This window comes from Salarias fasciatus, chromosome 23 (genome assembly GCF_902148845.1).
Source record: "Salarias fasciatus chromosome 23, fSalaFa1.1, whole genome shotgun sequence".
NCBI lineage: Eukaryota > Metazoa > Chordata > Actinopteri > Blenniiformes > Blenniidae > Salarias > Salarias fasciatus.
The window spans coordinates 966262-991497 of NC_043766.1; the positions used below are offsets into that span (position 1 = coordinate 966262).

Here is a 25236-nt window from a genome sequence, read left to right on the forward strand (position 1 = left end):
TGTGCATTCAGGGTTTCTCAAGGTTTCAGATCCTTCCTTGTCACAGCTGTTTTTGCCTTATCTTACATACCCTCCATTTACGACGTTAGGACATGCCGGGAGTGGTTTGCGCAGCATCCGCTGTGTGCCTCACAAACTGAGTTCTGCGCTGTGATGTCAAGGGAAAACAATATGTTTCCCTTCGTTCACAAAGTGCTCCCTCTTCTCACCTCTGAGGCGTGTCTGATTCTCTGTACTGCTTCCAGATAATACTGTCAAGCAGTCATTTGTCAAAAGATCCCGAAGGCCATATATGTCACTAGAAAGAAAAAGTATTTTAGTCTACCTTGTTTTTCTGCAATATCAGAACAAAAATAATCACAAAAAACATTGTCTCTCTCTCTCTCTCTCTCTCTTAGCTTGTGAGGTTTCTTCAACTCATATATGTTATATTTTTTTTTTCTTGTTGTCTTTTATTTTGTACAAAAACACAATTATTCTGTTTTTTTTCCCCAATCCGGTCCAAACCCTTGACTGTATTCCCTCGGGTATGAACACGTCGTCGTACAATCCCAGCGTAATTCCATTAGTATCCGGCGACTTCAGGCTGGCTTTTACTAACGTATATCTGTGGTTTGTCAGCAGGTGGGCCTCAAGTCTCTGCTCCAGCAGCGATGTTAGCTCTTGGCCTCCGCCGACAGAGTCCCTGCCTGCAGTGGATGCGTCCGTGAGGCTATACCCGGGTGGTGGAGTGTGAGTGTGGGTGCGCGTGGGGCAAGGTGTTGTTCTGCCCACTGCTGGGGAAGGTGTTGAAAGAGTGGAGCGAGGTGAGCCCTCCCATGGTGCTGGGGATCATGGTTATGGTGTTTGGCGTCATGAGCGGGATGTCGTCCGGAGAGCGCCTCATGGCCAGAGTGTAGTCCGGTGGGCAGGCAGTCCTCAGCACCACGTCATGCGGGTGCAGAGAGTCCCCCACCCCTCTGCAGTCCCGGTCCAGGTCCGAATGCTGCTTCATCTGCAGGGACATGATCTCCTCCTCCTGAGTGTGGGCCAGGTCGTTGGCGGCGCTCCGCTGGGGGCTGCAGCGGCGGTGGACGTCGTGTCGGCGCTTGTCCTTTTTATAGTAGAGGGCGGCGAAGGCCAGGATGTTGAGGAAAAGAAGGGACGCTCCCACGGCGATGGTCACCGAGAGCTCGGTGGAGTAGTCGCGCTGGTCCACCAGGCGGGGCTGGTTGTGGCTGTCCTGGGTCTCGGTTGGAAACGGAGTTGGGTTCGGTCGCTTGGTCACCATAACTTTGGTCTTTGGTGTGCGGTTGGTAACCTCTGGTGGAGGGATCTGGTGGAGAACAGCAGGAAGAGGAGGGAGCAAACTACAGTTAGCAAACCATAAGTTTGATCAGTTCAATCAAATTTCAGCTAATTCCACAAATTATCACGTTTTCTTTAATTAATTAATTAAGATAAATCAGAACAAGTGGCCACACTGGTGTGTGGAGAGTGGTAGATGGTTAAATTAACAAATCATTATCAGTCTTTCAAGACAAAAACAAACCAGGCCAAAAAAAAACCACACATCTGAGCATTGTAAGGAAGTCTTGCAGTTCTATCTAGAGGGCTTTTGTTGTTGTTGTTGCTGTTGTTGTTGTTGTTGTTGTTGTTGTTTTCGAGGTCGAAACACTGAGCAGTGATATTTGTCAGGATATTGAAGAAGGCATGATGTTTGTTGGTTTTCTCTGTTTCTCCTCATTCTCTGCCGACATTAATAATATCAAAAAAAAAAAATGTCTGCGACTCTTCATTGATCTACCAAAGGTTGCACCACTAAATAAGACCCAAAATCCAAAGATTAAAAAAAAAAAGAGAGAAAAAGAAAAACAAAGCATATATATTGTTGGTTCAATAAAATTTGTAATATAGCAATATTTTCACCAGAATTTGTCCTGAAATACATCTTTCACAACGGGTTCATCCCAGATGGATGCGCTAATCACTGGGGATCAAAAGGTGGAAAAATAAAAAAAAGTATTTTTAGGATTTAATCCACTCAGCTGCATCGCCGGCTCATCTGATTCAGCAGCGTTCATTTCGCAGCAGAACTTATTTGATCACTGGGTGATAAACTGTATTAGATCACAGAAAAAAATCACTAGTTAAAGGTGCTGTAGGCAGGATTCCGCATCTCCGCCATCTTGCTTAGGTTTGACCCATCTAAGATGGCGATTTGAAACCCAGCAGAGCCAATCCTGTCCTGTTTTCTCTGACATCACGCCCTTACGCAAGTTAAGCCCCTCCCACAAGAACATGCGACGAACGCCCCTTGACCAATCACAGTTAGAGCCTCATGGGCTCTTCTGATTGGTCAAAGATACCTGGAGCTGTGGAGATTCCTTTTCAGCTCAGAACAGAGAGAGATGGAAACGCTGCACCCTCGTGGTAGAGCAGTTATGCTACACTCCTAAAGGATTATCAATGGATACTCTAACATTTAATCCAAAGAAAACACAGAAAAATTAGCATTGACTAGCAAAATCCTGCCTACAGCACCTTTAAGAGCTTGAACGCTGCATCTGAGACGTGTCCTTTAAATGCCGTCGGATCTGCGAGGAATCTGTTGCAACCTCTGGTTGTTAATGTTTAGTGTCATGATGATTCTCCTGGGTGAGGGATTCGGTACCAACCTTGGTGGTGGTGGGGATGAGCTGGGTCACCTCATTGAGGCTGTGTAGGTGAGGAACCAGTTCCAGCCACAAGTTGACCTGTGGAGAGGACACGCAGGGTGGTCTTGCGTCATTTGCGTGGTTTAAAACTGCCGTTCTCCAGTGTTTCGCCGCAAAAGAAGCATGATAAATACACATTGGATACGACTCTGCACAACACTCAACCATGAATCACTGATCCTGGTGACTACTCTGCACATTCTTCCTTCAATATGATTGATAGCAAGTCAACAATGATGAGCAAGGGCGATGTGTTTTACCTCAGCTTTAGTCAAAATATTCTGATATATAGATTCTGAATATGTTCACATTGAACTATTCTTTTTTAAAACTTTATTAATACCTTGTTAGCGCGGTAGTGCTCTTTCACGCGAGGCTTCAAGCCAATGTGCAGGTAAAGCTGGTCTTTCTGATTGTAGCGCGTCCACGCCACTTCCTCAAACCGATTGGGCTTGGTGTGGATGAACTTGGTGTCCTGGGGAACAGGCTGGTTCGGGTCCCTGTGGAAGAAGAGCAGAGTCTAAATGTCAGGGACCTGAACTCAGGTTTCACTTTGCAACGCTCGGCCTGGACGCGAAGGGCAAAACTGAAAATGAAGGACATGCGCTTTCTCTTGGGCTACAGCTTAACATTTCAATTTTGAAAGGTCTAGCATTTCACTGGGGCTAATCGGTACGATTTAAAAATTAAAAAAAAAAAAAAAAAAAAAAAAAAAAAGTGGTGAAATGCAGCCTTGAATTAATCACATTTCAATCAGTGCGCTCTGGGTTACCACAACTGATGAAATCTACCTCTAAAAGGTTAACGGGTATCATTAGTCACAGGTGATAAGGAAATCTGATTGAAGAAAACAGTCCTAAAATGGGCAAGAAAGTCAAAACTTACTTCTCACGTTTATTAAATTATGGATGTCTTATTGGAAGTGAACCTCTTTATGTATTATTTACACAAATTGGCAGTGCAAGCAAGCTTTTAAATGCTATATGCTCTTTATTTTTAGGATTCTTGCCATCAGAATATCGCGAGCGAAAACCAAAATTCGTTGCAAATGCAGGCCAGGTCTATCATGATCAGTTTATATGTATAGAGGGGCTTCCAGCAAGGGATTCTGGCCCAAATGAAAACTCTGGAGCTTGATCTGAATGGACCAGAGCCCGTGACGTGAGCTATGGCGGCCCATTCAGACCCGCCGAGCGCCCCATTGTCTGAGAGCGGCGCACGGAGCCAGCCAGGCCTCGTCAGGAACACGCTAAACCATTCAAATTGGTGGCATAAATCTCCCAGGTACCCGGCAATCCACGTCAATTCGGGGTTATAAATGTAGGTCATTAGTGCCTTTCCTGCTTCCCTCGGGCCCGCTGGGCAGCGCACAGAAACAGCCAATGTCCGCCCATTATGCTACAGAAAAACAATTACTGCCATGACGATATGCTGCAAGGCAACATGAGACAAAAGAGGGGACGAAAAAGGATTTTAATTTTGTTGCATCCAGAATGTCACTCTTCAGGCTATGGCCATTTATTAATAATGTAATTGGAGACATAGAGAGTATCCTCGAAGAATACCAATTACACTGCTCAGTCCATAAAACCCAATAGCATAATTCTCCAGTCTTGGTCATCAAATGTGGGTTTTATACTGAGGAAACACAATTACAGTAAAAATATCAATTAGCTCCAGTAACAGAAGGTTCATGTTGATCAAGAGCTATAAAAATGAGAGCCTGCAAAAAAGTGAATTGCACTTGGCCACGCCAGGTTTTATAGAAGAGTACATATGAAATTGTATGGTCAAGCGTGTTAATGGAGCCGCTCGGGGAACAGCTGCAGATCACCTGTCGAATTACTGATCACGGCTGAATGAACCCACACCCGAATCTGTGTGTAAATCCCAAAGCAGACTCTCTGCAAGTCGCATTCTGCACGACCCTGCAATTCAGTCAAGATGCGGTGATCAGACAAAGTTGCGAGGTCGCAAAAAGAATTCATGGAACACTGCAGGAATTGAAAGAAGAAAATGCATGGAAGGTCAGCAATTCGTATGTTTCTCCAGATTCAGAAAGAAAGAAAAGCTGCTAACATGTTCTTCAGCTTGAGCTACAGTAGTTCATCAGCGGTTCTGGACGGCTGGAGCTACAGATCACTCTAAGTAATGAGGTGACCATAATTAGTCTATTTTGCATTTTTCCCTTCAGAAGTCTACACACCCCGTCTTGGCGAAGTTGGTCCAGTAGGTCATGACCACGGCGCTGAGCATCACGTCGTTCTTGGAGAAGTTACAGGGGAACAGCTCCGTCGGGCCGATCATGGGCAGGCCGAACACGTATGGGATCTCGTCTCCGTGCGCTGCGTCCGCCCACGGAGGAACCTGCGGGGAACGGACACGGGTAGCGTGCGAGAAAGTTACTGTGTTGATTTTTTTGCGAACACGATCAGATTAAAGAGGATGGGGAACACAGAGAGATACCCGGTAAAGTGGCTCACCTGTTCCGTCTGACAGTGATGATAGAAGGCATAGAAGTAGGTTGGCGAGCCGAAACTGGAGTGCAGGTCCGCCGTGGCAACGGCCGGTGCCACCCACTGGTGATCGGTGAAAAGGGCGAGCAGCGTCTTCCGGCGGGTTTCGGGGTTGTGCCTGTCTGCCCAGTCAGTGTACATAAACTTGATGGTCTCCCTGAGGATGTCTTTGCCCTCTGGGTAGCCATACAGGTCGTCCACAAAGCTGGACACGGCATAGTCGAAGTCGTTAGCCTGGACGCCGTTTTCGTTGTCCACGATGAGCTCCACAAACTTCAGGCCCTCGCCTTGGTTCACTCCCAGCATTATGTCGTAGTTGAGGAATTCGCCTAATAAGAGACAATATTTGTGTGAAATTGCAAAAGTCAAGCAAAGTGAGGCGCGGACGTCTGACGTACCTTGCTCCATCAGTATTTGAGGGTCGTCAGGTATAACATCCCCATCGATAACGGGGCCGAAGGCGATGTGGTAGCGGGCTGGCTGGATGTCCTGATCCACGAGCTCTTTGTAGTGTTTCCTCTGCAGGCACAGCACCAGCTCCACGGTGTCCTCCAGGTTGCAGCCCACCTTCCTGGCCAGCATCCGGGCGTACTTGGCCGGCTGGAAACTGACGGCCCAGCTGGACAGAGCCGTCCCGCTCTGGGCGATGGCTCTCTGGAAAAGACCTGGAGACAAAACACAGCCGCGGGACGAGAGCGAGCGTCCAAAATAAACTCAACAATCCATAAAATGCCGATCGCAGATTTCCCAAAGTTCTTAAACATCTGATTTTAAATTTCCAAGGGATGGATGCTACCTTTTGTGGAGTTGCTCCAGCGGTTGCCCTCGGAGTAGTGGGACAGCGTGAGCAGGTTCACGCAGGAAGCGCCGGCGCCCGAGCCGAACACCGTGATTCGCAGCGGGTCGCCGCCGAAGGCTGCTATGTTCTCACTGGTCCAGCGCAGGGCCTGGATCTGGTCCAGCAAGCCGTAATTCCCTTTGGCTGCTTGATCGCCAGTGCTGAGGAAGCCTGCACAGAGCACACAGAAAACACACAGCTTTGTTTAACTTTGTACCGAGAGTCTTCCATGCTATAAAAGCTCATTTCTTCTTGAAATGAAAAATTAATAACTTGCAGAAGGATTTTTTTTTTTTAGAAAAAGATCTGCTGGGAGTCTGTAGTCATGATGAAGCAGCTTCACTTTCAAACAATGTATACAGTGATGAATTTTCGCTGAAATTGTCCATCTCTAGAATTAAGGGTAAGGTGGAAATGCAAAAAAATACACATTACGCGACGTAATGCTGCCTGTTGCACCTTTAATATGGGATATCGGCATTTGTCAAAATGTTCATATTGGCGCCTCTCTATTGAGGAAGGTGCAGTTTGACGGCATGCTGGGAACCTGCCCGATTCCCCAACAATCCCGCCAAGTTTCCCCAGATCATACGTGTTCGTGTTGGAGGATTTATTTTCTTTTTTTTTTCTTTAAATCTTTGTCTTGTCTGTGATCAGGGGGAGACTGTTATTCAGCGGCTTGGCTGTAAAGCTGCCTTGGACGACAATATTGAGGTGAACCGTGATCCAGGAATCCAGCTTTTATCCACGCTATCTCTGTCCAAGCAGAAAGAGAGGGAGGGAGAGAGGGAGAGAGAGAGAGAGAGAGAGAGAGAGAGAGAAAGGGACTTTTTTTTTTTTTTTTTTTTTTTTTTACTTCTTTTGCTGCACACATCTATTTTTCACAGTCATGCTCTGGATACTGTAATCCTCTCTCTCTCTCTCTTTTTGAAAAAGGACAGCAACTGAAAGAGAGAGAGAGAGAGAGAGAGAGAGAGGGAGAGCAGAGGATGGAGGGTAAGAGGGGGGAAAACAGTGCCAACTGAAGCATGTAAACTCCGCCAGCAAGACGTGGCTTATTACAGAAGTGGAGGGAAGAGAGACAGCGAGGGACGGAGATGTTCACAATGCGACGGGATTAACGAGAGAACGCCACGGCCCGTCTGCGGGAGACAAAGGAGAGGACGGGGAACGCTAAAAGAACCCGGCGGGACGGAGGGGAAAGCATCCACAGAGACAGAAACGACGGCCTGTTTCAGATAAAATCCACCGGAAGTATGAAAACTGAGGAGGTGAATAGAACGTAATGATGTAAGAATTAATGCAACGATTTCTTGTTTTTGCACAAATCAATATTCCCCCTGTGCCTGCTGAGGTATGGAGAAAATCCAATAATGAGAATCTCTATCACATCGAACTGGAATTGGGATGGCTTGGATGTTGCCTGAAACTTCAGCAAAAAAAAAAAAAAAAAAAAAAAAAACCTCTCCTGCTATGCATTGAACAACATCGCCCCGCTCCTCCCTGCAGTCTGCGGATGTCGGCCTCAAAAACAAATGGTGCAACAGCAGCTCCAAATATTTACAGTGCCTCAGCAGCTCCTCCATCTCGATCTGCTCCCCTGCATGCCGAAGCAACGCCGGAGACAACGGCGCACCCGGGGCAGCCGGCTGGGGAGCGCGCTGATGAGGCACAAAGCATTCCTCACTGGGAAAGAATGAACGCCGAGCTGCAGGACGCTCGCTCATTAAGCCTCGGTTCAGACGGCGGCGGCGGGGTGGGGGGGACGACGACTGACTCAGGTGCAGCCCTGCTAAAACTCGCAACAGTTGACGTTTTCTAGCGGCAGGGAAGATCTGAAGCTTTACAATCAGCTTCCTCAAATTTCTACAAACTAATAATCAGTCTACAAACATCAGTGAATGATTTGGTTCAAATCCCCTCATTTCCAGTGAAAACACACGGCTTTGGATTTTTTTATAGAGAGAACAGACTGTCACAAAGTACCAAGTTCAAAAAGAAAAAAAAAACAAAAAACTTTATCTGCAAGAAATAACAGCAGAACTTGCTTGGTGCAGTTTATTTCTCCAGAAGTTTGACTCGACTTGGCTTGTTGGCAGTTTGACAATATCTTTAAGTCCTGAGCTTCAGTACTTCCTCCTCCACCGGCTGCACATACGATTCCAGTTCGACGTGCAAATGGCGCTTTGTAGAGTTCAGAAAGTCCTGTTTCGTTCGTCAGGCACCCGTTACTGTAAATATTCCACAGCGAGTCGCCGTCCGTCCATCAGCCTCCACCTCTAATCCACTGTCTCCAACACACACACACACACACACACACACACACAACCCTGCAACGCAAATCAAATTACGCTGTCAACGTCGAGAATGAAACGAGCCGCCGTTCATATTTCTTGCTCTGCACAAACACAAACACATGTTAATTTGTGTCGCTGCCCTAACAGATTTGCCTACAGGACAAGCCAGTATAGATTGCCTCCCACTGCCCCGCCGTGGCGGCGGCGGCGGCAGGCGGGGAGGACTTCTCTCGGAAGGTGTGGATGTGATTAAACTGTTACTCCAGCTATTCCGCCCTTTGTGGAGCGAATGCATAACGGCCCGTAATTAAAGAAATGTGGCAGGAGGAAGGGAAGAGCGAATGATGGGGCCTTGACTGTTGTGCCGAAAACAACACAAACAATAAAAAAACGAAGATTCAAGAAGGTGTTTTTCTTCCCTGTTCGTCTTCCACAGCGCAATCAGGAAAGTGTAATACATATTCAGCAATACGAAACAGCAAGGTCATCGATATTTATGAAACAAATGCACATATTTGACAGACAAAAGCAGCGATGAATAAAACATTGTTTTGGAATGAGAGGTGAGCATAAGACCCAACTTAAAAGAATACACTTAGTAATTTAATGTTCACACTCAAAGTCTCTTGGAACATAAAAGAGACGAAACTCAGCAGAGATGAGCAGCTGTGAGGTGGGAAGCACACTCTGACAGGCGGCGGAAAACGCCGTGTGCATCTGTGTGTACTTGTTTATGCGTTTTATGAAACGGTTTCCTAAAAATAAATAAATAAGACAGGACCGGAATGCAATGCGTTTTAGCCAGAGAACGGGGAGAGGTGGATGACAATGTGAGAAAAGAGCGTGGGAGGTGCTGAAGGGAGCGATACAAAGATAAAAAAAAAGGACGATGGCACTCGGAATGGAAGGTGGCATTTTGGAAAACCATAAACCCTGCATAGGAGGCAAAGTCAAAGATAGCTCCGACACGTTTAGCTCTGTAGATGGATGATAAAATAAAGATGGAGGCACAGGGATGGACAGAGGGAATGAAAAAGTAATGCAGCCACTCCAGGGTCAGAATGCTTTGGTGTTGAAGAGAGAGGGAGTGTATCTTTAGCATGTGCTATTTTCAGTCGGCTAAGGCCAGATACGTTTCGCTGTATTAATTTTGTAATAAAACCGCTGAAATATTAAGCGGTGACATGCATGCTGCAACGGGAGGAGCCACGGCGGCAGCGAGAAAGAGTCTGATTCGTCACACGGCTCCTGAATGAGATGAACCCGACCGAACCACACATTTATTTCCAAATGGAGGAAGAAGTGTTGAATCTGCTTAGCTTAATGCTAATCAGACAGTAAAGTAGCAGTGAGCAGCAGATAATCCAGTCCTTCAAGGAGACGTAAAGGTAAGAGAATAGAGACATGAGCCGGTGTAGGTACCAGATGTGTCCGGGCTGCCAAATCTGCCTGCCGACGACGTATCACATTCTGATTGGGCCAACTACATATACGATGACGTGGCACGTTCCAATTGGCTTGAATGACGTATCACGTTATGAATGGCAGTATGATTGGTTGTAAAAATACAGCGTTTGTTTTGATACTCTTCACCAGTATCAAAACCACGGGTTTTGCCTACAAAAGCAGTGTGTTCATTTAAAAACTGTAAGAACTACTGCATTACGAATAAAAATTAAGAATTAAAAAAAAAAATCTTGTGATGTCTCGCTCCTTAAATATATTAAACATTAAAAATCTACATTTCGAATATATATCAGGTTTAGAATGAAAAAAAACATCTATCTATTGAATGATGTATTCATAGTAAATATTCCTAAATACTAGATAATTATATTGGTTTATTTTGCTTTGTCAATAAATACCCTATCTATCTATCTATCTGGCTAGCTAGCTATCTAGCTAGCTAGCTAGAACAATGTATTCATCGTAAATATTCATAAATACTTGATATCTATATTGGTTTATTTTGTTTTGTCAATAAATACCCTATCTATCTATCTATCTATCTATCTATCTATCTATCTATCTATCTATCTATCTAGCTAGCTAGCCATCTGTCTAGCTAGCTAGCTAGCTAGCTATCTGTCTAGCGATCTATCTGTTATTTGTCCACGGGGACTTGCCGTAGGAAGCGGGTTTAGGTGATGTCATCGGCAGGCATGGGCCCCCCGGACAGATTTAGGAGCCCGGACAAATCAGGTACCTACACCGGGCCAAAACGTCGCAGGACAGCAATTTTTGCTGATGTGTTTTTACCGCCGCCGAGGAGGTTATGTAATCACGTCGGTTTGTTGGTTTGTTGGTTGGTTTGTTAGCAAAATTACGGAAAAAGTAATGGACGGATTGCAATGAAACTTTGTGGAGAGGTGGGTCCTGGGCTAACTTAGAATCCATTAAATTTTGGTGATGATCCGGATCACTGTCTGGATACAGGAATTTTTTAAAGGATTCTTTATCATTGAGAGATAGGGAGTCTTTCAGTTGGGCAGGCCCGCCGACAGGGGGGACAAACGCCTGGTTCACACTGTGCACTGAGTTTCAGATCGGCGCCGCTGTTCACCTATCTGACGGCTCATACAGGAGGCGTAGCGGCTCGCGCCATGGACTGCCGGCGCTCCGCTCCTCTCTATTTTCTCCGCGAGCCGCGCACGCCGTGGAGCGCCAGTTGTAAAGCTGGACAGAGCAGATTGCACCAGACAGGAAGTCGGGAACGGAAAATACGAGAGAATCCGGTCAATTTTCCAATTAAAATAAAGTAAAATAACGTAAATTATGTTGCTTTTCGGTTTTCCTTTTCAGATAAACACACACACACACACACACACACACACACACACACACACACACACACACAATTTTTGATGCTTGTGTCACAATATGATTTTTTGTTTCACTTTACCTCCTGTACTCTATACAGTAAATACCTGTGCAGACCCCCCCCCCCCTCCACACACACACACACACACACACACACACACACACACACAGGGAGAGAGGGCGAGAGAGAGAGGCGCCACACGCCGCACGCCGCAGCGCTCCGCTCCGATCACACCCCCGATCACAATGTGGTTCTATTTCATCCCTATTGTCCGCCAGAGGCGGTGCTTAAAGCACTGGAATGTTCCCTTCGCACATGCGTAGTTTGAGTATGTATACCAACAAAGTCACTCGTGACCCCTGGGTGACCCAGGAACTGTATAAGTTCAGGGCTCCACCCACAATCATCCCTTATTTTTCTTCTTGCGTTCAGTTCGTGTACACCTGACGGGACGAGCCTGTGCGGCGTCGTGATGCACCATCAATGGGAGCCTTGTGACCTTCGAGGTCAGGGCTGCTTTGTGCCCTCCAAAGGCTGTGACGTGTTGCGGTCCCGTTCACCTGATTCGGCGGCGCTGCACTTCGCCTGTGGTGAGAGATTCATTCATACCTCCGGCAGATGGTAAGGTTGCTGGATTTACTATTCCTCATGGTGACTGATGGGGGGAGCGGCTGCTCCCCCGGGCTTGTTTACATGACGACAGTAGCCATTGCGGCATGGTCGGTGGTAACTTGGGGCGAAGGGACGCTGCTCGCGTTCCTCGCCCGGCTTCAGGAAGCGATTTGGCTGGTGTGATGTTGTGCTTCTGACTGTTGTGGAGTCGCATTGAGCTCCTCGCCAAGACCGCTGACTCGGCTTCTGATTGCACCGATGAACGTGGTGCTGCAACGTGCGGGGTGCCCCCACCCCCGCCGCCGTGGTGCACAGCGCTAACTCGGCTAGGCGGCTAGTCAGTGAGGTATGTTGTGATGTCGCGGGATCAGCCTCCTTTTCCACCGGCCGCTGCGTTCTTTCTGATTGTTACATATCAGCTGCTCAGGCAGGTGACACCGCTGCTAGCAGGCGGACGGGGCCTGCCGTTCCCGCTGCCACTGCGGTGGCGTTGGTGATAGCATGCGGCCGCTAGCGCGTTCCTCGGCTGAGCGGCCAGTCAGTGATGTGTGTTGTGGGCAGAAGGCACAGCCCCCGCATACCCCAGCTACTACATGGTCTGGGTATCACGTACACCCCCGCTGCGACGGGGGACGCCGCCGCTAGCAGGCGGAGGGAGCCACCGCGGTCTTTCTCTGCTCGTAGCATTCTCTGGCGTCTTCATTGTAGTGTGCAGGCCAGGGGTGTATCTCTGTTTTTTGAGGCCCGCATGCCCCCGTCCCAGCCCCCCCGGACCGTGGGCATACAAGCTACCGGGGTGGGGCCGTGTACACACCCTCCCCCCCCCTGCCCCCTCACACTAGCTCTTGGCCACAAGTCCTTCTGTGGACGTTCCCACCGGCCCCTCTCCTTGGTCAACGCCCATCAGGGCGCTTCAGAGGGGCACACACACACACACACACACACTGCCGCTGGTGGCCCCCTACTGGCCAGTGTGAGCCAGCCCACCATGCGTGGTTGCAGGCGGGGCGATTGGGGACCATACTCTGGTGTGGGCTTTCCTCAGGGGGGCTCTGAGGCCCACCCCCCCTGGAGCCTGTGGGCACCCACCTTGGATCTATATATGGTGCTGGAGAGCTTGTGTCAGCCTCCCCTTGAACCTCTGGCAGCAGCAGAGCTGCAGTATGTGTTACGTAAGACGGCGTTCATGCTGGTCGTTACCACAGCGTAGTGTGCGGCTCCGCGCTCTGTCTATTCGCCTGGCATGCCTCCGGTGGCACCCGGATGGGGCGGGTGGCGCGCTGGCCAGAGCTCTTGTGTCCAGTCGGAGCTCTGAGAAGCTACATGGATGCTGCGGCAGATGTGCTGACATCTGACCAGCCTGTTGTCCACTACGGAGGCCCTAGTCGGGGCTCTGCTCTTTCCAGGCAGTGCCTGTCCCAGTGGGTTGTGGACACCATTTGCCATTCCTATCAAGCCGCAGGGCGGCTTCTGCCCAAGGGTGTGCATTGCCACTCCACCTGGACGGTGTCCACGTCATGGGTCGCCCTGAAGGGGGTGCCCCTGGGCAAGGTGTGGGCTGTTGCCGTCGGGACGATGCCTGACACCTTTTCCAGGTCCTACAGGATGGCCATTGTGCCTCCGCATCCACTGCGGTTGGTACTGGGCCCTGCAGAGGCTTTTCAGTGGGATTGGTCTCTGGGATTTCTCGTGAACAAGTTGGCATACGTCATTCCAGTACTTTAAGCACCGCCTCTGGCGGTCAGTAGGGATGAAATAGAACGAAAGTTACGAATGTAACTATGGTTCTCTGAATCCCAGATGACCGCCAGAGTGCTCTGTCACTCGGAATCCTCGTGGTCACGCGAGAAGATTCCGTAGGAGACGATTGTGGGTGGAGCCCTGAACTTATACAGTTTCTGGGTCACCCAGGGGTCACAAGTGACTTTGTTGGTATACATACTCAAACTACACATGCGCAAAGGGAACATTCCAGTGCTTTAAGCACTGCCTCTGGCGGTCATCCGGGATTCATAGAACCGTAGTTACATTCGTAACTTTTGTTTTATCATATACGGTGTTCTTATTGTTGTTGGTGGCTGATTTGAGCTGTGGCAGAGGTCTGCACTCTCTGAGTGCCAAATTCTAGTTTGCTGTTGTGTCAAGTTTTTTTTTTTAAGCTGTGTTGTGGTTTTTTGATGTTGTGTTTTTTGCTTGTATGCTGTGTTTTTTGCTGTCGTGTTGTGGGTTTTTTTCTGTTCTGTTTTTTGCTGTTGTGTTCTGTGCTTGTATGTTGTGTTTGCTGCTGTTGTGTTGTGGCTTTTTGCTGTTGTACTGTGGTTTTTTTTTCTGTTGTGTTTTTTGTTTGTATGTTGTGTTTTTGCTGTTGTGGCTTTTTACTGCTGTGTTTTTTGCTTGTATTTTGTGTTGTGTTGTGGATTTTTTCTGCTGTGTTTGTTGCTTGTATTTTGCTGTTGTGTTTTTTTTTTTTTTGCTGATGTGTTTTTTGCTGTTGTGTTTGTTGCTGTTGTGGTGTGTTTGTTGCTGTTGTGGTGTGTCTTCTTGCTGATGTGTTTTTTGCTGTTGTGTTTGTTGCTGTTGTGTTGTGGGTTTTTTTCTGTTGTGTTTGTTGCTGTTGTGTTGTGTTTGTTGCTGCCGTGTGGAGCCAGTTGAGGCTGCCCAGGCATCTGATCAGGACGCCCACTGACCACTTCCAATTCAAAGCTGACTGGGCTCAATGGGAAAGAATACGGACGGATGGATAGATGGATGGATGGAAGGATGGATGGATGGAGTGCATTCCTCCATCACTTCTTCCTTCTCTCCCCTGTCTGTCAGTGTGTCCTCTCTAATGAGGCACTGGCCACCTAGGAGTTGATGTCTCTGTGTGACTGCCCATTGCCTCCAGTCATAAACAGGCTGGCTGGAGAAATGTCAGCCCACCTTGTGCAATAGCTCTCTCTCTCTCTCTCTCTCTCACACACACACACACACACAAAATTTTTGATGCTTGTGTCACAATATGATTTTTTGTTTCACTTTACCTCCTGTACTCTATACAGTAAATACCTGTGCAGACCCCCCCCCCCCCCACCCCTCCACACACACACACACACACACACACACACAGACCAGTGGCAGTCGCCTGATTGGTGGCTGGAGAAAAGGTTACTTGCCCAGATGGAACACTCTGCTCTTTTCTCTGCTTTTTTTTTTTTTTGTCAATTTGTGTGAGGCCGAGTAAAGGTTAGCATTGCCCAGGCACTTCTCCTTGGCCGTTTTGTCATTCTTTGGCCTTTACCATTTCGAACTTCACCGGCGTTCTCCCCCTGAAAGTCAAGTTTGAGGGTTGTTTGAGAGTGTTAAAGACAAATGGGAGGACAGGGAAGAATATTCAAATACCCTGTCAAAAAAAAAAAAGGTTTCTTAGGTCTTTGCGTCTGGGCACTGGTTACACTCAGCGATCATTCCGTGGACGTGTTGACAAACTACTGTGACTGCACTCAGGACAGACAGAAACAGGATTCATGTCTTCTCCCTCTGATCACGTTATTGTCATATTCTGAATAATCACTTCTTAGTTCCACCAACATTTCTCCACCTTCCTTTCTCCGCCCGCGTCATCGTCATTTAATGGTTATGTACATCAGATCCTGCTGAATAAAACTCCCTCTGGCATCGAATCGGGATTATCAGGAAGTGGATGAAAGCTGAAAAAGCCTATATTCCTTAGGCGAGAGGGGATTATCTGTTTTTCACTGATGTTTACAGACGCAGCATTGACTGAGTTTATTGAGCTGTGTGGCACATCACACACGGGCTGATTTAATGCGATCTCTCTCATGTGTTAAACGTCGGCCAGATTCAAAGGGATCATTGATATGACCGACTTGCGCGTGTGCCGTAAAGTGACTCGGTTCTCCAGTCGGCTCGGATATGATGCCTCGGCAGCTGTGGCGCAAACCTCAGAAATCTTACTGATGTTTGTCCAGAAGCAACACAGTCGATGATTTCTGTAAATCCACCTTATGTTTGTTGACAAGGCTGCCAGAGCCAACTGTTGCTGACAGAGAAATACCTCACTGAATCATTCATCTAGTGTGTGAACAACAACATTAGCAGGGCTTTACGATGCCAGCACGCTGAAACGGGGCACTGTACAGCAGTTTAGTCCGGAAAACGATGCAGTGTCACGCTCCGGCTGGACGGCAGCCGGCCAATGGAGTGGCCATCCAATGGAGAGGTCATCCTCGAGTGTTTTCAAGGATCCCTCACACAGCTGGTTCAACAGATTGCACTCAGAGCACACCCGAGCAGGGGGACCGGTTCTTCAATGCGAAACTGTCCCGCTCTGTACTTTAAAGGATGGGAACACCTCAAATGTACGACTGATCATGAAAGAATAGCTACATTAATGGAAGGATATAAAACTAAAGGAAGAAAAAAAAAAGGGAAAACAAACAGCGATGCTATATTCCAGTTGAAATTTGACCTGAAACGTTGAGGAAAAAGTTCAAATCAAAGGGAAGAAGAGAAGGAAAACAAACAAAAGACAAAGACAGAATCCCAGACAGCAGAGCGGTCTAGAGGGAGCCGCTGAGAAAAGGCTGCCGTCTCCTGCCAGGTTCTTCAGATGTTCTGTTCTCATTCGCGGTGTCCAGCAGAGACTTTGACTTGGCTCTCTTTTTCCCCAAGCTTTACATTTTCAGTCGGAGCCGCCGCACTGAGCTGACTGACACAGATAGACTCGCTCAAGAACAAGCGAGCAAATCCTAACAGATGAAAAGCAAAAGAAGGGGGTGGGGGGGGGGGGAGAAAACGGCAATCAGGAGCAAGTGTAGTTCCAAAAACAAGCTCCAAAAATCAAATATAGAAATAGATGAAGAAAACAAACAAAAAAAAAAAAAGCATAATAACGCAAAAAGGACCCTTCAGATGTCAGCTGACAAACTCCAAATGAATTGTGGAGCTGTGGAGCGAGCAGGAGAAGGGCTGAGCTCTGAGTAGCGAAACCCGTCAGGTCCACACGTTCTCAGCGAAACCTCTGCTGGGAGAATTTCTTCTGATTAAAACCCATTTGTCTCAAAAAAGAGGCAATGGATTTGACGTCAAGAGGAGCTCATCTCAGAGATCCCCAACTACAATGGCTGCATTACATTTGTGTCTCTTTTTCTCCTACAGTGAGCTTTTTTCTGGGCTTATTTCCCTATAAGTCTGCCTAAGAAGGACAGGGACGGAGCATGACAGCGCGAGCATCAGTCACTACACAAACGCTGTTATTTCCTGTTGGCGCACTTCTCCAATAAACACACAAGCCGGACGTTAAATAGTAAGTCCAACGGGTCAAATCTTTTTCGCCATAATTTTACTGCTACTTTAACAGCATCCATGTTCCCCCCCCCCACCCCGCCGCCCCTCTCTAGTGTCATCTTTTTGGCTTCCTCGCTGTAGTCCCCAGGCCAGGTGGAGCTTTACTACTTGGAGTCACCCCCTTGTCATCAGGATATATCAGCCATGCGATATTTAACCGGAAATAAAAAGGCGGGGATTTAAATTTCAGGGTTGTTCAAATACTATTCTGTAATTCTGAGCAAAATAATGTCTATCCATTAATTATGGCTGACAAGTTTGACAGCTGGAAATGATCTCCCAATGTATGTGGCTTCAATCAGTTTCTCTAAAGAGACAAAAAGCCTTTCTCTCTGACGTTGATGAGCTTATCATGCGTGTAACACTTCATCTGCCGCCGCAGAGAGCGAAGGAGCAGAACCGCTGCCGCATTCACATATTAATTAAGCATGGCGCCATCTCATCGTCACCCATCAACAGAGGCATCTTTTATTCATCGTATGGCTGGCAAGTCTGCAAACAGATGCACGCAGCAAAGCTCTGCGCAAAGCCAACAGGCTTGTTGGGGAGTTTAATTAAGTCAAAACTTTGTACAAACAGCTCATTCTTGTACACAAATATTCACAAAAAAGGACAGGGATGCTTGCAGTTTGGATGGATTTTGCATCCATATTCGATGTGTTTGTCATTAGGCGAGTTCAAGGCGGGAAACCTTCAGGTCAGACAAATCCAACCGTGTGACCAGCAATCCAAAAATAAATGTTTAAAATAATTCAATCACAGGTACGAATATTCACCTTAACACCCCAAAAGAATAATAATAACCGAGTTGAACTGGGAAAAATGGCCATCACAGGAGTGATTCCTCTGCTCAGACACGTGAATTTTAAAGTCATAACAACCTACTGACCGGCTGATTTCTGCAAAAGATCCAGTGGCGGTCATATCTGATTTCAAATTCAAGGCCAGCATTGGCAAGTTCATCTATCCGTCTGCGCCAAAGAACCAGGAAGGCCGTCGCTTGCCGACACACACACACACGGGCGAGCAGCAGATTCTCCTGTTTGGTCTCAGAGAGAAGGAGCTGTGAGGCTCCACATGGAACTGTCAACCAATACCAGCTCAGAGATGAGAATGCACTGTCTGATTCCCTATGCATGCTGGGAGAGGAAGATTGGAGCACAAAGAGAGAAGACCGAGGGGGGGAAGGAGGAGGAGGAGGAGGAGGAGGAGGAGAGGACACTACAAATGAAGACTTCCAAAGCTGGACAGATAGAGAGAGAGGGTGAAAGGATGAAGGGGGGGGGGGGGGGGGGGGGGGGGGGAGACGAGAGACTGAAGGAGACGTATGGAGACGAGCGGGGAGAGGAGGCGGCGTGGCGTCTTCAGGGACTGGCTGTCAAACCTTTCTAGCAATGTGAGCGGAAAGAGAAATGGCTTCATGCACGCACGCACACACACACACACACACACACACACACACACACACACACACACACACACACACACACACACGGAAAGACAGCAACAGCCAGTCCAATACAGACTGACATGTATTGAAGCCTCTGCAGAAACATCAGTGAGCGGTATACTCCCACAAGGCTTTGCTCCAGCCCCATACGTCACCTGATCGAAATGGAAATGGGGAAAACGCTCTGAACTGATGAGCTAAAAAGGAATTCTGAGCCAGACGCCCACACGTAGATATACATTACAATTTTTTTTCGATTGCTGAAACATGGTTTTTTTCAAAACTGCACGCACAAAACTCCAAACATCACACACCCTTACATCCCCTTGCAAAACAACTCTGCCATCAAATCTCTTAACGTATTCACAAAATGGAACTCATGTTTCATGATACCGATTCCGATACTTTTACTCTGGGTATCGGCCGATACCGAGTACCAATCCCATACCAGTATATTATACCACGCCTGCATGGCTGTCACATGATAGTCACTGTGGTAAGGCCTGGCTCAGGTTGAACCCTCTGAAGCAGTGGTCGGCAACTGGCGAACTGGCCCGCGAACGATAATGTCTGGCCCGCCAGATGATTTGAAGAATCTGAGGCAGCTGCTTCACGGAGGCAGGAACACCTGTCAGTACCTATCTCCTCCTAAAACCGCCTTCATTACCTTGTGAAACACCTTGAAGCCCTCCGATTCAGTGAACAACCTGCAGCACCGTGCTGCGTTCAGGGACACTTCGTAAAAGCACGGGAAACATTGTTCTGGTAAGTTTAGTTCCTGGTTTAGCATGGCTGTTTACTGTTCCGTTGTTGTTTTCTCATCATCTTGATGTTCAGGGATCATCAGGAGTGAAGCTGCAGTTGTGAGGCGTTCAGGTTCCTCAGGCCCTTTTCAGATCAGAGGTCCAAAACCAACCTATGAAGTTACATTCAAAAAATAAAACTCCAAAGAGCAGAAGCTGCACACTGAACAATAAATAGTCTTCTCTAACGACGCTGTGCGTCTGTCACGTGATCCAGTCCTCCTCGTCCGTCCAAAACAGCAAGCTGCAGCACAGCGGCGCGGCAAAGAACTGCGTCAGAGCTAACGACCAGCAGATGGCGGTAGTGCAACCAACGGGATGCAAGCTGCCATAAAACACTGCAGAAGAAGAAGATTTGACAGATGTGTCAGAGCTAACGGAGCAAAACCAGTGGTGTCGGATCGGTGCCCTCGCCGATATTGATGCCAGCATTTTCGGCAGTATCGGCACAATTTCTGATACTGGCATCGGAATCGGAGCAACTCCATCAGAGTGTAAAGAAGGAAAGTTAAGAGTTCTAATATGATAAGGAAATCTGTGCCAAGCTAACAACTTCCACAAATCAATCAGAGGTGGATTTCTTAGAAAACTAACAAGCTCTCATTTGATTCAGGAAGGGGGGGAAAAAAATAATCAAGGTTTTGCAAAAAAAAAAAAAAAAAAAAACAATCCCGATGCTTTAGTTTTGCTAATGGTTACTGAGGAACGCCTGTTGATGTGTCTCATCGACGCTCAGAGCGTCTTCCAGGCGGACTGTGTTCAGAACTCGCTGCTGCGCTGCAGAGTGTAAAAACTAATATCCAGAAAATGGCTGGGAGCGCTCTCACGGCCACCTTTTAGCATTTCCCCCGGCACATTAACACATTAATGACAAGGCAGGTACACACACACACACACACACGGTGTCCTCCATAGGCCAGGATACAGTACTGTGTGTGTGTGTGTGTGTGTGTGTTTGTGTGTGCCATGGTTTCTGTAACACATTTTCCCGAAAGAGCACACAAGGGGCTCTTCAACAGGCCTCAGCATCTCAGAAGGTAGAGGGATTATCTGTGTGTGTGTGTGTGTGTGTGTGTGTGTGTGTGTGTGTGTGTGTGTGTGTGTGTTCTTGTATTTCTATCCTTGTGGGGGCCAAATGTCCCCACAAGGATAGCAAAATGTGGAACGACATGCCTTGTGGGGACCTTTTTCCGGTCCTAAGAAGGAGAAACAGTGTTTTCTTGACCATGTTGTTGTTACTGAAAAAAGTAAAAGTGCAAAAACATTTCTTTAGGGTTAGGCTTTGTTGTGGTGTCGGTTAGGGTTAGGGTTAGGGTTAGGGTTAGGGGCTAGACATGAATGGGAGTCAATGGACGGTCCCCACAAGGATAGAAATACAAGACTGTGTGTGTGTGTGTGTGTGTGTGTGTGTGTGGGAACTGCTACAGAGTTTACTCATGGTGCCCAGGCACTGAGACTGTTATGACCCCACAGTGGCTATAACTAACAAACACACACACACACACACACACACACACACACACACACACACACACACACACACACACAGCAGATATATGACCTCAGGGTTGGTTATGAAGGGCTGGCCTGGGTGATGTATAGGCCAAGGCCTCGCTCATAGATCTAACTGATACAATGGACCAGACCTTGACACACACACACACACACACACACACACACACACACACACACACACAGGCTCAGGTCTGGGGGTGGCCCAGGGCAGCTGATCATCTTCCCGTGTGGGATCAGTTCCACGCCGTGCCAGTCCTTTTTGACACGGCGGCTCGTCGTACCCGGGCGTAGCTGGGTGTGCCCGGGTGTGCGGCGGCCGTGCACTTCCAGTGCGCCGTCAGCGCCGTCTCCCATTTGGAACCGGCGGAAACCGATGGTTTCATTATTGTTTCATTAACGCTGAAGCTTCGCTTCATCATTTATTGATCAGAAGTGCTTTTCATTACTGATCTCTCACTACGTATTCTTAAATGGTGATTTGTTTGTGAATTTCCATGAACAAAAGATCATCAATAATCCACCTTTTGGTGATTTTGCGTCCAGTTTTTGAATCTTTCATGACCACCTGGATAGCAATGGAAGGAGGATTGTGCAACATGTCTGCTATGAGTATAAAAAAAAAAAAAAAAAAAAAAAAAAAAATGCTTGATGATTTTTCAGGATTTGTATGGCTCCTCTCTGCGGCTGATTGCCATGTGTTTGGCTGCTTTTTTTTTTTGGTTGCTTTATCTGCGCCGCTTAAAAGGATCTTTAAGCTCACTGATTGCTGCAATTTGGGTGGTCAGGTACATCAAGAGGCGCCTAATGCGCTCGCAGCCGATGCCGTGACTCTTGGCTTCATTCAGAAGAGAGCTGCGACTCGGTGGATGGGTTGATTGGTAACTCTGCACATGCCACAGGTCTGTCTCTTTCAGCTGACTGCCACGCAGGAAAATGTCTCCTAAAGGCGGGATCAATAAATCTTCAATGCAGGACTTTAGAACGCAGCGAAATCTTATTAACTGGGCCATCGTGTCTGAAATTGAGTTTGAGGAGTCGATTTAGAAACAGAATGAAGAGATAATTACTGTAATTAAAGGAATACACTTGGGAAGTGGGCAAGATTTGAAAAGTTGTCTTTGGTTTGGTTTTGTTACCAAAAATCTCCAACGTCCAGATTATAGAGCATCTTCTTCCTCTGACACCAGATTATAGAGCATCTTCCTCCTCTGACATCAGATTATAGAGCATCTTCCTCCTCTAACATCAGACTATAGAGCATCTTCCTCCTCTGACATCAGATTATAGAGCATCTTCTTCCTCTGACAGATTATAGAGCATCTTCTTCCTCTGACACCAGATTATAGAGCATCTTCCTCCTCTAACATCAGACTATAGAGCATCTTCCTCCTCTGACACCAGATTATATAGTAGATCATCTTCCTCCTCTAACATCAGATTATAGAGCATCTTCCTCCTCTAACATCAGATTATAGAGCATCTTCCTCCTCTAACATCAGATTATAGAGCATCTTCCTCCTCTAACATCAGACTATAGAGCATCTTCCTCCTCTGACACCAGATTATATAGTAGATCATCTTCCTCCTCTAACATCAGACTATAGAGCATCTTCCTCCTCTGACACCAGATTATATAGTAGATCATCTTCCTCCTCTAACATCAGATTATAGAGCATCTTCCTCCTCTGACATCAGATTATAGAGCATCTTCCTCCTCTAACATCAGATTATAGAGCATCTTCCTCCTTTAACATCAGATTATAGAGCATCTTCCTCCTCTAACATCAGATTATAGAGCATCTTCCTCCTTTAACACCAGATTATAGAGCATCTTCCTCCTCTAACATCCAGATCAACCATTTCTTGTTACCTTTACATTTCAAGTGTTCCAATATTTGAGTATATCAGGTTTTTCGCCTCACCATGATTACACCTGTTGCGTCACATCCTTCAGCTGTGCAGTGTTTGGGTGATGTAGCACTCCCGAGATGACAAGCAAACACACTTAACCTCCCTCCTCATTGGAACGTACAAAAACCTCCGAAAGTACAGTTAAATAACTGCACAACTTGTGCTCTGCGCCAAAATAAAGCTTGTATTTTTGGTGTGGAAAGAAACCAAAGTGTGTTTGGTGCAGCGAGGATGTGAATGTGCTGATGGAGTCAACTGCACTGCATCTCTGTCTGCCTGTCCAGATAATGATGGAGAGTGAGAAACAGAGGACAGAAATGGAAAGCAAAGGCAGCGCCTATTAGCCTGGAAATCTTCCAACAGCAGCTCTTTCAGGAGATAGCATGAGATTGAATGGGAGGCTGAAGCGCTGCTTCCTTTTCAAATAGAAACGTTCTTTATGTGATGTGTGTGTGTGTGTGTGTGTGTGTGTGTGTGTGTGTGTGTGTGTGTGTATGTGTGCGCGCGCACACACACACACACGTGGGTGTGAGCCTTCACATGAAAGGTTAATTGGGTGGCTGCTGTTGTCCCAGAGACAGAGACAACAGAATTGGTAATAGCTGTGACATTCCTGCCTGCTCCCGCTGCACACTCCAGGCAATGGTGTGAGAGTGTGTGCACTGTGTGGGCGGATGTGTGTGTGTGTGTGTGTGTGTGTGTGTGTGTGTGTGTGTGTGTGTGTGTGTGTGTGTGTGTGTGTGTGCAGAGCAGAGGGCGGTGTGACATCCACGTATAAAGTCCACTTTTCACTGGCGGAGAAAGACACCAAGAAGGAAATTTGGAGGATTCTGCAGTGATCCAGTCTGGTTCCAGCTGAAGCATTGTTCTTTTTTTTTTTTTTTTACTTGAAGAAAGAAAGAAATAAAAAAAAACCTTTCTCATATCTCTAAAATGGCACAGCAACCGTACAGCACAGCGGCTAAAAGACTCAATTACCTCAGGCACACACACAATTTGAACAACAGAGTGGCGTCTTCCATCAACATCCTCCTCTAACACCAGATTATAGAGCATCTTCCTCCTCTAACACCAGATTATAGAGCACCTTCCTCCTCTGACACCAGATTATAGAGCACCTTCCTCCTCTGACACCACATTATAGAGCATCTTCCTCCTCTAACATCTGATTATAGAGCATCTTCCTCCTTTAACATCAGATTATAGAGCATTTTCCACCTCTAACATCAGATCATAGTGCATCTTCCTCCTCTAACATCAGATTATAGAGCATCTTCCTCCTCTAACATCAGATTATAGAGCATCTTCCTCCTCTGACATCAGATTATAGAGCATCTTCCTCCTCTAACATCAGATTATAGAGCATCTTCCTCCTCTGACATCAGATTATAGAGCATCTTCCTCCTCTAACATCAGATTATAGAGCATCTTCCTCCTCTAACATCTGATTATAGAGCATCTTCCTCCTCTAACATCAGATTATAGAGCATCTTCCTCCTCTAACATCAGATCATAGAGCATCTTCCTCCTCTAACATCAGATTATAGAGCATCTTCCTCCTCTGACATCTGATTATAGAGCATCTTCCTCCTCTAACATCAGATTATAGAGCATCTTCCTCCTCTAACATCAGATTATAGAGCATCTTCCTCCTCTAACATCAGATTATAAAGCATCTTCCTCCTCTGACATCAGATTATAGAGCATCTTCCTCCTCTAACATCAGATTATAGAGCATCTTCCTCCTCTAACATCAGATTATAGAGCATCTTCCTCCTCTAACATCTGATTATAGAGCATCTTCCTCCTCTAACATCAGATTATAGAGCATCTTCCTCCTCTAACATCAGATCATAGAGCATCTTCCTCCTCTAACGTCCAGATTATGTGTCTTCCAGGGTTATAAATGCATGCAGAGAACCAAACAGACTTCCTATTGGCTCTGAAGAGTGTGTCTTAATCCAGACTCATCCAGTGCAATGTGCTAGATTAAACCAAATTCCACTGATGTTGAGAAAGAAATGTGGATTCCCGGATTAACCTTGTCTCAATATTGCAACATGCACACACGCAGGTGTGGTGCTTGTGTGTGTGTGTGTGTGTGTGTGTGTGTGTGTGTGTGTGTGTGTGTGTGTGTGTGTGTGTGTGTGTGCGTGTGCGTGTGCAGACATCCATCCCTGCTGGGGCACGAGGTGATGTGAGCACAAGTGTCATTAGCCATCAGCTCACCGAATGCTCAAGAAAAATAGCCCGATATAGACACAGACGCATGCATGAAAGTTGCATTGGTGTGAACAGACAAGAGAAGGCTCCCAGCTAAAACGAGTCAGCGCTCATCTAATAATGATGCTGTCTGAGAAATTCAAGCCTGATAGAGCCTTTCATCACCACCACATGTATAATCTACACAGCCAGGGAGAGACAGAGA

General features: G+C 46.9%; 1 protein-coding gene across 2 annotated transcripts in view; it reads right to left on the minus strand.

The window, feature by feature from the left end:
- Positions 1–487: 487 nt before the first annotated feature.
- The window catches only part of nlgn1 (neuroligin 1), a 155361-nt gene continuing 130612 nt past the window's right edge, over positions 488–25236 (minus strand). For both annotated transcript variants that reach the window (XM_030084042.1, XM_030084041.1), the window contains 7 exons: positions 6009–6221; positions 5611–5877; positions 5180–5541; positions 4903–5063; positions 3040–3196; positions 2658–2735; positions 488–1315 (listed from right to left, as the gene is read on the minus strand). In XM_030084042.1, coding sequence (XP_029939902.1) covers positions 713–1315; positions 2658–2735; positions 3040–3196; positions 4903–5063; positions 5180–5541; positions 5611–5877; positions 6009–6221 — 1841 coding nt within the window. In that variant the 3' untranslated portion in view covers positions 488–712. The remainder of the gene's footprint in view (positions 1316–2657; positions 2736–3039; positions 3197–4902; positions 5064–5179; positions 5542–5610; positions 5878–6008; positions 6222–25236) is intronic.